Source organism: Andrena cerasifolii, chromosome 8 (genome assembly GCF_050908995.1).
Source record: "Andrena cerasifolii isolate SP2316 chromosome 8, iyAndCera1_principal, whole genome shotgun sequence".
NCBI classification, from domain to species: domain Eukaryota; kingdom Metazoa; phylum Arthropoda; class Insecta; order Hymenoptera; family Andrenidae; genus Andrena; species Andrena cerasifolii.
Genome location: NC_135125.1, coordinates 8828385 through 8840764, shown reverse-complemented (window position 1 = coordinate 8840764; position 12380 = coordinate 8828385). Strand labels below are relative to the sequence as shown.

General features: G+C 42.4%; 2 protein-coding genes across 3 annotated transcripts; one reads left to right on the top strand and one right to left on the bottom strand.

Moving 5' to 3' along the window:
* The first annotated feature begins 245 nt into the window (after window positions 1-245).
* LOC143372024 (thioredoxin domain-containing protein 17) lies at window positions 246-1422 on the top strand. Its single transcript, XM_076817825.1, has 3 exons — window positions 246-688; window positions 879-960; window positions 1048-1422. Exons 1-3 carry the CDS (start codon window positions 547-549, stop codon window positions 1202-1204), a joined length of 381 nt encoding a protein of 126 aa, XP_076673940.1. The 5' UTR covers window positions 246-546; the 3' UTR covers window positions 1205-1422.
* Window positions 1288-12367, bottom strand: LOC143372017 (SEC14-like protein 2). 2 transcript variants are annotated; one of them, XM_076817806.1, is made up of 11 exons: window positions 12225-12367; window positions 10818-11088; window positions 5687-5756; window positions 5007-5050; window positions 3264-3381; window positions 2982-3191; window positions 2583-2663; window positions 2300-2499; window positions 2055-2200; window positions 1837-1988; window positions 1288-1763 (listed from the first exon to the last, which is right to left on the bottom strand). In XM_076817806.1, exons 2-11 carry the CDS (start codon window positions 10866-10868, stop codon window positions 1651-1653), a joined length of 1185 nt encoding a protein of 394 aa, XP_076673921.1. In that variant the 5' UTR covers window positions 10869-11088; window positions 12225-12367; the 3' UTR covers window positions 1288-1650. The 2 variants fall into 2 exon arrangements, with proteins under 2 accessions (XP_076673921.1, XP_076673923.1); XM_076817808.1 differs by lacking the exon at window positions 12225-12367 and adding an exon at window positions 11999-12022.
* Between the last annotated feature and the right edge of the window lie 13 nt (window positions 12368-12380).

The following is a 12380-nucleotide window of genomic DNA, read 5'->3' as shown; positions in this document are numbered from 1 at the left end:
GCTCGTCGTACTTATTGGCATCTATTTCGCAAATCATTACGTATGCCTTCGCGGAATGCGTTGACACTATACGGGGTGAATAATTAATTCAACCATTCAAAATGAATCGATCGTCGGAAACGATAGAAGTTTCTTTATTCTTGATTTATTTGGAACGGCTTAGTAGTTTGTAGTATAATCGTGTGTTTCCTTTTTTCCTTGGTCGAAGTGAGGATTAAATATAGAGAAATGATGGATGGTACATAGTATATGCCTGCAGGAAATGTAGATAAATATTAATGTATCAATTATCAAACAAGACAATGCTTTTAAATTTGTTTGCCACTGTATCGTTCGAATCGATACCAAACATATTGAAACATATTAATTTAAGAATCCTTCTCTTATCAGTGGGACTAATACATCAAGCTATCAGCCGTATCTCGTATAGGGGGTGTCACCGTTTCAAAACTGATAAGAAGTCATTACGCACTCACGTGCCGTAAAGTAATAAAGGAACTAGTCAAATATTCGTACCGCAGTAAAGAGATTAAGAAAGAGTAAAAGATGGTTGTGCCTCATTCCGTCAAGGGATACGACGATTTCTTAAAGTTTATTAAAAATTTGAAAACCAGCGAGTTGATTTATGTGCTCTACACTGGAACGAAACTTCCTAATGGAAAGAGTTGGTGTCCCGACTGTGTCGAAGGTATGAATGTTCAAATGCAATCGTTTGTTTCGAACGTAACCTCACTTTCTCCTGTATACCATCTGCTTGACCGGAGAAAAAGGTTATCGGTAATTACAATAAGCCTAGATTAACGTAATTTTACGGTTCAAGTAAAATCTCTCGAATCAAAGTGTTCCTATCCATCGCCTTTCCTTTTTTTTTGTTACAGCTGAACCTTTCATGGAGGAAGGATTAAAAGCAGCTCCCAAAAATGCACAGTTTGTCGTAGTTGAAGTTGGCGATCGCGCATTGTACGTATATTAACAAAATTCACCCTAATTCATGTTCTATACTTAAATGAATGTGAAGTATACTTAATGTCACTTCTTATCTTACAGCTGGAAAGACCCAAATTGCCCATTCCGGACAAACTTTACCACAAAGTTGAAAGTCCTGCCAACTTTAGCAAGATGGGGAACACAAAAACGCCTGGAAGGTTTCGAGTGCACGAAACTCGATCTCATTGAAATGTTACTCACAGACGAGGATGATTAATTAATTCACTTTTGTATACTCCATTAACAAAGTTCCAACCAACTGATCCTTTAATCCCCCTATAATAAATACAGTATCCTAAGTTGTTTATTATAAATTTGTTTTATTGCTAGAGACCCTAGTAGAATTTCCTATCCTTTGTTCCTTTTTACAACCATTCTTGTTCTTTTTCTTTACACATATATATATATATATAATACAATGCATGTATAAACTTTTTACATTTATAGTATAGGAATAGCTGCAACTGCTAGAAATAAAATATTACACGAGCAAATCAGTTATTCTGTATAAAATTGTAAAATTTTGCGGCATAGCAAAGTGTAACTTTGCGGAATGATTTTTGGTATCTAGATGTAACGTGAATAAAAAAGATATGGTAATATAAGATTATCTTTTTCGACGCGCTGATAATACAATCATTTCCCCTCGCTCCAGCGCGTTCATTATGACGTAGTCGCTGTTACTTCCTGCGATTCAGCCGGCGGTATAACTCTCACGGAATAATGAATTTTCTTGTTTCTCAATAGGCTGTAGGTGTTATCGAAAACGACCGAATCTGGAACAAATGGAATCACTGATAATATATGTCACCGATCTTTCGCTCGTCTAATCATTTCCCATTCACTCACACGTAGCAGGTGTCTCGCAGGTGAGAATCCCGATCTCATCTAGCTGGTGAGCAGCTACTCGTTTTATCGGTATAATCTCCTTTTTCTTCCCATTGGTATCCTTCTTCACGATGCCGAACTTAATGTCGTGGTCCTCTGTGCGAAACTCCCAACTGAACGCATTCAGGATTATGTAATTTAACATATAGAAATCACTCTGCAATGAACGATCTACATACCTCAATAAAGACCCTATTTCAGACGCTGCTACGTCAAGCTCCAGCTTTCCGCCTTTCTTAATCGTCACCGTTGTGAAATCAGTCTGCTTATCTTTCTCCAAGTTACTCGCGTACATCTCCTTTGGGACTTTGCCGCCCAGGCAAATCTGAATGCAATTCAAACCAGACAGGTTTCAGTAGGACTGGCACGATTCGTTCAAATGTGTTTTCTATTTAAATACGAATCCTGAAGAATAAATCTCTACCTTCGTTCCAAGCTTCGGGTTACCATCGGGATCCGTAAGTGTGCCTCCGAAGAAGGCCGGTACCTGATCCCTATCAACATTACTGAATATCGCCGGTTGCCACTTGGCGGGGTCAGCTTTGTATATCTGAATCTTCGACAACGTGTACTCGTTCATGAATTTCTTCGCCACCGAGAACGCGAAGGCGAACACTTTCGGTGCTGAAAATTCATAGAATTATAATCACATAAAATGCACAAACATCTTCGAAGTTACTACAGTAATTACAAACAGTATTTATTACCATTAATAATATAACAGGTCTTCAAGATCTCAGGATAATTAGCCTCATACATCTGGATTAAAGTGATGACGACTTCGCCAGCTGAAAAAGGTCAAATCCACGTCCGTGACAAAAACCGATCAAACTTTCATATTAGAACGATTTTATTGCACAGGGGCCAGCAAGAACTACTCTAGCATTCCATCATTTCTCCAGACCTAAGCTTCCTGTATAAAAACTCTAATCTTATATAATCATTTCACTCGTCGAAACGTTCAGGCTTTTTACAGGCCACGGGCTACTTAATCGCCCCAAAAAACAGCGATGGCTCAGTAGAGCGCGAAGTAGGAGTTATGAATTGTTTTTGAAAGGCGAGATTGCATAATGGTACCAATCGCGCGAGGTCAGTGCGAGTGTTACCTGGTCGCCACAGGTATTGCCTCAGATTGAATCCTTGCATATCGAAGATCACGACCACTTGGCCCCCTGCAGGGCCATGCTTCATCATCTGCTCCTGGCACAATTGCAGATAAGCCTCGAGGGATTTTATGGTGACCTTTATCATGTCCCTCCGCGAAACCACGTGCAGGATACCGTACATGTCCAGTGCGTCGAAGTACACCACGATCACTGCAAAAAATTAGCGACGATGTTAAATCGTTGAAAAGGTCCCTGTTGCTTTCTACATAAGTAAACCTTCACCTGGGGCTCCGTCTTTGTCGAAACCGCACAGACCATGAGGCAGGTAATCCTTCAGGATTTGCGGTGGATCCCACTGGGGCAACTTGTCCACCTCCCACTGCTTCCTCCACTCCATGGACTGCAGTAACGAGCGTGCAGTAACATAGCGGAATGAGAAATTAATATGAGATACCTTGTGCAATAGGATTGCCAAGGAAAGTGGCATACTAGAGCAGTATTGCTTTGAAAAATGTCGTTCAGACTCTGATCAACAGGGATAGCCACCGACAGGGTTGCGAAACTTAATTCCAACTTTGCTTTCCCTAGAGAAAGGGAACACGATTGCAACTAATGTGTTGCAACTTCCGGGGATCTAGCCAGAAAAGAGGAAAGTGGCAACTCAGAGATCTTTGACACCGTTCAGTGCATCACAACATTCGACTGCGACTCTGTGGTGTATTCTAGCTTTTACAGAAGCAGTAATCATAGAAGTTGATAATGACACGACACGGATAGCTTTGCATAGATTATCGAGTCCCCTGTTTTGCAATTTGTAGATGCAGGAGGAAAATGAAGAAACGTAATGAGCTCTGCTTGTATCTGGAGTCGACCAGTCCAGCAGACTATTCCCAAATGGAATTAAAGAAATCGAACTGCAATTCGGTTTGCCGGAATTGTGAAATTTTCGAAAGTCGCGTTACTTCATCTTCATTTCTTATGCTGTCGGAGCTATGAAAGACTATGAGAGTTGGGTGTACAGAGTACAAACAATAAGGCCTTGTGCCGCTATTTACATGACAAATAATTGATTTCGCTGAACCGCCTATTACCATCCGAATACCATATTTTTTTTAACAATTTTGCGTTCTGAAGTGGGTATTGAGAAAGCTCGTTAATCGACGCTTTATTATAAAGACACTGTAAAATTGCCCACTATGAATGCGATGCATCATTGCGAACGCGTGAATCGGGAAATACCATGAACTGGCGGAAAAGTATCGCTGTTTGCTGGTCATCGAAGCGGAGAGAACGTCTCTTTGCATGCAATGATTGAACGTTTCGCGGATGATCGCTGGCGATATTTAAGAGGACTGTGGGATTGCATATCGAAAACGTGTTTCTCGAAACTTTCTCGACAGAATTCGCCTATCACTTGGATCCGAGTAACGCTGATTAATCGATCAACGTAATCGCTGACGTTGAAAATGTTCACCATTGTCCAATTATATCTGCAAGCATAGGTAGCGAGATAAGTTTACTGGAAGGTAAGTCTGGAAAGTTACACTGTTAGAAATTTTGCATATATTTTAGGAACACTGATTCTTGTATGAAAGAAGGAAGAAACTGACAGTATAGATACTAATACTGAGATAAACGGTTATCAGCTGCAAAGTGTAAAGTACTCGGTGAACCAGCACCGCGTGCGGCCGACGCTCATGGGCGTTCAAAATACGTGGTTCGGTATAGGGGTCACCCAGTATTCCGCACAGGGTACGCTGATCTCAGGAATCTCGTCATGGAAATGGTTAGAAAGTATTCTAAGGTGGTTTCTGTAGAAATCTGAATAATCCACATTAATAGATGAGTTTTTATAGCTTCCAATTACATGACCCCTTTCCGAGGGGCCCGCGGTGAATGAAATTCTTGATGTACTTGACCGCTTAACCGAATGTATAATACCAGCAGCTCCACCACGTAATTCTTATGAAACGAGAAGGAGAGACGCGAATCGAATACCTGATTACCATTTAAAAGCATACTCACGTCCCGTAGCATCTTCTCCGCGGCAGCTGGGTCCCATTTTCTAGCTGAAAAAAAAAAAACATCATCCACCAGCTGTGAGATCTCGCAACAAACGATCGCCGGGTCAAAGCGATCTTTTGCAATAAGAATCAAGACTTTCCGAATCTTTCCTTTCAAATTTCTGCGGACTCCTTGCGTGCGTAGTTCGTGACATTATAAACCATTATGCAAAGAGTTTTTGCGCTCCCTCGTATCCGTGGGTCGACAAACATGCAATTAGACACTAACTTCTTATCGCGCGCGGTTAATTGCGAATAACCGTTCGTGAATGTTAAACGTTACAAAGAAAATGTCACGGTGACCTGCTCCGTTCGGCGGCTAATTCGGTCGACAATTCCAACAAACCTCTGCCCTTGAACTTCAATCAATCGCGAGTCATTGTGCAGTCGCATTTATCGCAACAGATTCCCGTTTAGCGATTCTGTCGTTGACTTTGAGCCCTGACGTTTCAATGCCGAGCGCACAATTGCACCGCCGAAGGTGTGCTTTATCAAGGAAACATTAATCGCACATACTCAGCGACTATCCAGTAACTATAAATTCGAGCTGTAATTTTCCTTCGAAGCGGCCTCACGTGGTTGACGCACGCGACGTTGGGAAATTCGCGCGGAGCGGTTACCACGAATTTCAAGAATTCATACCTCTCAGCCAGCGCAGTAGAAAGTGATCGTCGTGATGCGGTTGCAGAATGTTATGAACCGACCGCCTAAACTGAAATCAGAAATTCGCATGAATTAGCAGTTTACATAACGCACTGCCCCCTTTAACAAGGGCGATTGCATAGCTCCGGTTTAGTTTTCTTTCCCAATTCCACGCTGCGCTATGATCGCCTTTCACTGTCTTGCAACTGTAATTGCACCTGCGCCGTAGTAATCGCGGAGTGAAGTTAACAACCACGGTAACTGTGTACTTCTATGTAACGTGGCAGTTATATTGCATAATTGCTCCCATCACCCCACAAATTTCTTCACAGAATACCGCCCCTGTATTATACTTGCTGCGCATCTATAGTACCCAAGCAGCAGACTACTGCAGCCAGTGCACACACTCCGCAGGTACAGAATCTGCTAATTTGCCTCGACAATTGCACAATTGCTCTCATAGAAAAGCTGCCTCAAGGCTTCGCGTCTGCGACCACGCGGAAGCCATTTGTTTCTCTGAGAAGCCTTTCGACGTTTCTTACCGCCTGCGGAGAAATATTCGGGCGTTTTATTAACCGGCTGCAAAAAAGAGAAAGGTTATAGATTCGACCCGTATGTATTTTTCTTTTATGTTTGTCCCCGCATAACTCCTCAGCATATGGAGCGATTTTGATGATCGTTTTTTTATTCGAAAGAGGGCGATGCCACGGTGGTCCCATCCTACGCTGCATTAACATTGGTCCAATATTTTGCCAGTTAGTTCTGGTTAATAATAAAAACTATTGTCACCTAATTATTATTATTTTATGTACGTACGCGCATATCTCCTCAGCATGTTAGGTCAACATATATAAAACTAAAAGGTTAATCATAAAAAAATTAAAAGAAAAAATTAAAACCGACTTCAAAAGAATAAAAATCCACTAAAAGGTAAAATTAATTTTTTCCCTTATTTAATTTACGACTCTCATATTTGTTAAGTCGGCGCCTCGTCATTTGCACTGTGTAAATCTGGCGTCGACTTAAAAAATAATGGAGAGTCGTAGATTAAATAAGGGAAAAAATTATTTTTTACTTCTTAGTGCATTTTTATTTTTTGGAGGTCGGGTTTAATTTTTTTTTAAATTTTTTATGCCGCGAGGCTTGCTAAGTCGCGTGCCCTCGCTTTCGCGCGAATTTTTCCTCAGTTCAGAGCAGTACGCTTGCCCTTGCCCGAAAGTGTATCAGATTCCTTGCTGAAGTCTGACACGGGACTGATTAATTCCCCTTGGACATCCAAGGACGTTAAGTAATTACAGTCTTTAATCGTCCATAACATTTCTCTCTCTGGCCTTCACTTCACCAGACAGTTATCGCGGCTCACAAGGAAACATCCCGAACCCGGAAATTCGAAAAATTCTGAAACTTTGTGAATATGTAGGGAATTTCCTTCTCATTACAACGAAATTTTTGTTTGCTGCCTAAATTCACTCTAAGGGGGTGGAATTAACCCCTGAAAATCCGATTATTTTCCGATTTTGCGTTACAACTCGTGAACTGTAAAATAATTTTTTTCACCAACTGACAGATCTAATTAAAAGAAGTAACTTTTGTCTTAAAACTTTTTCCCTATCTCTTTCAAAATGCGAGTTACAAAATAAAATCAGAAAATAGCCGATTTTCAGGGGTTAATTCCACCCGCTTAGAGTGAATTTGGGCAGCAAACAAAAATTGCGTTGCAGTCAGGAGGAAATCCCCTATATATTCACGAAGGTTCAGAATTTTTTGAATTTTCCGGTTCGGGATGTTCCCTTGTCAGTTCCCCTTCCTGAAACCCCAATTACCACGACGCGGTTCATCCCCAGGCAAAAAGAAACGAACACGCTCGACCTACGCAGAGGCGAATAACAGAAAGAAGAAAAACGAGGAAGAAAGATTTAAAGGTGAGAAGAGCATGTACATGTAACGATTACTTCACATCTACCGAACCGGTTCTTTTTCCTTAAAAGTTCCCGCGATATTGCGCGCGCCAGGTGGCCAGCCTAGGCACGCGTTTTCTATGAGATATTTATCACAAACTGCCTCGCAACGTTTCCATTCATGGACAACCATTAGAGCGGACAAAAATTGAGATTATCAAAATTTCTCTAGCTCCCTGCTTCCACCTTCGACTACTCGTAACTCGTTATTGCTCGCTCCCCGATAACTAAACAGAGGTCAATCATATTCCTCGCAACTCACAAGGGGAGGACACCATGTGGTAGACACCGATTTTGATGAGCCTTGGCACGATGGATCTATGTCGAAAATAAGTAAATAGGTGTCCGAGCGTTTCTGCCACTGGGCCTTAATAATAGAGATATTTACATGGAAATTATTAAAAATTTCATAGTGGCCGTGGGGTTTTAATGGGTAAAAATCCCACACAACCCTGAAGGAGTCGGGGTGCCTTTTGAAGATTTCCCCAAGTTAAAAAAAAATTATAAAAAAAAAATTTATAAAAGAAAATTTATAAAGTTTTTTTTTAACGTGGAAAAATCTTCAAAAGGCACCCCAACGCCTTCAGAAGGGAATTCCCCGGGGGCGCCAAGGCACTGTGTGATTTTTACCCACTAAAACCCCACGGCCACTATGAAATTTTTAATAATTTCCACGCAAATATCTCTAGGCCCATTGGCAGAAACGCTCGGACACCTATTTACTTATTTTCGACATAGATCCATCGTGCCAAGGCTCATAAAAATCGGTGTCTACCACATGGTGCCCTCCCCTTGTCATTAACATTCCCTTCAAAGCTTCGGAATGCTAATTAAATCCATCAATAATGTACATATTTGATGGGACCGCGTGTCGAATATGCGCGACGCTGGTGTCCCTTCCACGAATCAATAGTTCGGCTATTCCAAAACTTTCGAAAAGGGCTTTCACCGATAATCGCCCCGAACATCTATGAACAAGACTCTGCGTGCCGCTCCCCCCGTTACAATCCGAAAGCAAGCGTGTAAATTCGTTTTACGAGCCGTCCCACGGCTCCGTGTAAAAGCCAGGCGATCGATGGAATTCCAAATCCACGATGTGTGTCGACGGCCGAGGCTCGTCCTCCGAACCGTGTGCCCGAGCGACGGGGTATGTAAAGAAAGTGCCGTTTTACTCGCTCGCCGTCCTCTTTCGCTCGCCAAAGACGATCTAGCGGCGTAACAGCGCGGCGATTGTTCATCCCGTGAAAAACGCGCGGTGGGGCGAGCGCCTCGGCGAGTGGCGGCAAGAAAAGAAATCGCGAGAACGAAAGGTGCTGCGCGATCTTCCGTCGAAGTGATTTCCATGGGGAGAAATCTTCGGGGATAATGACACGCTCGGCGGCGACGAAAGTGGCGCTAAAAACTAAGCTCCCTCTAGGCCGCACGGTTTAACGCGAGGAAGAGCTCCGCGCGTTCCCCGTCGAACGTTACTTACGTGAAAGCTTAATTACGGTTCGAACGGACGGAGATAAATAAGCGCGGCTGATGGGAGGCTCGATTGGGTAGAAACGAGAAGAGAAATGTCCCGCGGAGGCGAATTATTGAACTTTGTTATTCCACCGGCGACGCGGAATGGAAGTTTCCTCGTGTTTTACTGCTTCGTTAATGTACACGCCAGGGACAAAGTTTTTTGCTGCAGTAAAAAGTACAGTCAGGCAGGAGCACGGCTATTTTTCCTGTAAAATTTTAAAAAGAATTAGTGGTCCTTCGTTCTATGAAAGTGAAGTTCTTTGGAGGATTAATAGAAGTGTTGTAGAACGACGCCACTTACTTAAAGGGTTTTACCTAGTCAGGAGGCCGAAAAGAGGCGATTTTTTTTTTTAAAAAAGCGGAAACTTATAATTTTACAGAACTACGTTTAAAGGGCAGACTTCTTTTTCTCAAGCGGTCATTCTACTTTGAACGGCCGAAAAATGAAGCTATATTTAAAGATTTTTTTCTTAAGCGCTCTGGTTATTGCCCTGCAGCTCGGAGCTGCACGTTTAATTGAATTTGTTTTAAATTTTGTCCAAATACGCGCAGATATACACATAAAGTTTTCAATTAATATAATATAAGGTTTTCTCTTAAAATCCCAAATATCGCCTTCTTTTCAGGTCGTCACACAAGGGAGACCCCTCAAATCGCTCGTCAATCGCCTAGACTCTAGACGACCACTACGTAATGCTATTCTAAGCTATTCGCCAGGTTCCGAGGTTCGTGCGCCGTATTCAAAGTGGACGTACAAGTTGCTGATCGCCTAAGTTCTCGTCGGCAGTATTGCGAAAGAGACTGGACGCTGATCGAATATTTCCAGCGTTCGACCCGTTCTTCGTCGTACGAAAACGTAATATTTTATAAGCGAGCAAGTCGCGCCACGTTTTGGAGGACTACCTGTAGATTCTGATTAATACCCGATTACAAATTTAAGCTACTTTCCTGTTCACGTATATAACCAGCATAATATTAAGCTTTCTCCATCCATCGATATATACAATACAAATTTTAAGATATGATTCTTTCCAACGCAACTATCTACCATTCAGAGTTGGTACCATACCTACCTGTATCTGTCTAAGGTGCCTGGTACCATAACTACACAGCTGATCCCATTAATAGAGCTATGGATGCGGCAAACCAATATAATCAGGAATCAAAGTACTCAGTCGACCCTCCGAATAACTGTCCCCGGTGCGAAAGCACTTTTGCTTAGGTTACTAGATTAGGTTACCAGACTCATATCACTTTATACTAGTTTCCATGTTTCTTGTATACTAAAAGGTTTTCCCGTTGAAAATAATAAATAATAATAATAATATTAATAACAATAATAATAATAATAATAATAATATTAATAACAATAATAATAATAATAATAATAATAATAATAATATTAATAACAATAATAATAATAATAATAATAATAAAAATAATAATAATAATAATAATAATATCTTATATTCTATGAATCCAACCTGCCATATTTGCACCGAGCAACCAACAAAGGCTGTTATCTCGTTCTCCTTAATCACTTCTCAACCGTAGAACGTTGAACGAGCCCGATGCCTCGTGTTTTCCTGCGGATGACGGCGCGACTGACCCCGACCCGTGGGGCGGTCATGAATTTTTTAAGATCGAATCGAACGAGCACTTACTTTCATCAGCGCGAACCGCTGGTCGTCCGCCAGATTCACCGCCTTCAACATTCCGTCCCGCTGCTTCTTTCCGATGGTCCCAGTATCGATTGTCCTTCCCGCAACATTCGCCGGGATCGCGTAACCGCGTGCACTCCGCCGCCTGCTGACAGCTTCCTATTTCGCAGCTCTTAACAGGCGGGATATCGGGTTCTAAAGCACGTCGTCTCGTTAACGCTCCGGGCACTGTGTCGCGCGAACCTTTCCTCCTTCGTTTTCGGCCTCTCCCCAGCTAGGAACAGGCGATGCAAATGTGATCATTCCTCGCGGCACGATGCAACCGCTCGTAGAACGAGTCCAACGTCGGCGGTGAAATAATGGGTTAGGTGTTATCGATTTAGCGTAATAGATTGTATCGTGGCGTAGCTGTATGATAATGGGCCTCTTCATTATGCGGGGCGAGCGATTGAAGTTGCATTGTGACGTTACGCTTGGCCAGCGAGCACGATTCTTCCTGGCTGGCGTCACGTGTCTCGGGATCGCGGATAAAAACTTGGTAGAGATTAAACGGGGCAAAAAAAGTTATTGCGCGCCCGAGTGCTTATAGTTTATAGCTTTTACGTTGGCTTCTGGACTGCGACATGTATCGTATAGGTACGCTGACTGTGATCAGATCGATGGAGATTTATTCGAAATTACTTCCTGTTCTATTTCGAGAAATATCACTGGAAACGCAATAAAACAGATATTATTTAATTCATATTGTAATACACGACCGATGATTTGAATACATCTGACGCGTATAACAGCAACTTGATCCCAAAGATATGGCTTAATTAAAAACTAGTATCTCTGATAATATGCTTGAGTATAGTGTATGAAAACCTTGCTTCCTCGCAAACTGTAATAACAAGTTAAGCTCGTACCTTAATCTGAGAAATCTTACTGACCGAATAACCATCGAGCTAAATGCTCTCAGGAACACTTGCAACGTCACAGAACACAACACGAATGCAAACTTCGGGAATCAAAGTCACGCACGACAATTTCTGGCACCAGTGCAGCGCCTGCCGAATTCGCTATGATACACAATGCAAGAAGGAAACGTCACTGCAACTCCAGCGACTCTAACGAGCAATAACCTCAAACATCGTTCCTGTGTATCATTCGAGTTGCGTGTTATTCTCGAAAACTGACAGTACCTGTACCAGTAACTGCCCCGAGAAGAAAAATATTTACGCTGAACGGCAGATTAAGATACCATTAAGCAAACAGAATCCACGTAACGGACGAAATAAGCTAAATACTTCGACTCTGACACCAGTGCGAGAGCCCACTAAGCAAATCGTGCGTTGCGATCGAGCAGAGTCTTTCCGCCGATGCGCGTACCGATAGTAAAGCATATCTTCGCGTACGAAAGGACATTACCCGAGTGGAGTCGAGTTTCCTTCACTGAGTCGACAAAAAGACCCGTCGACGATTGTCACACTCCGCAGACGAGCCAGCGGCGCTGGTCGAACAGTCGTTTCACTTCGCAAACGGATCGACGGCTCCGTCGATTCTGTTCCACGCGAGAAACAAGCA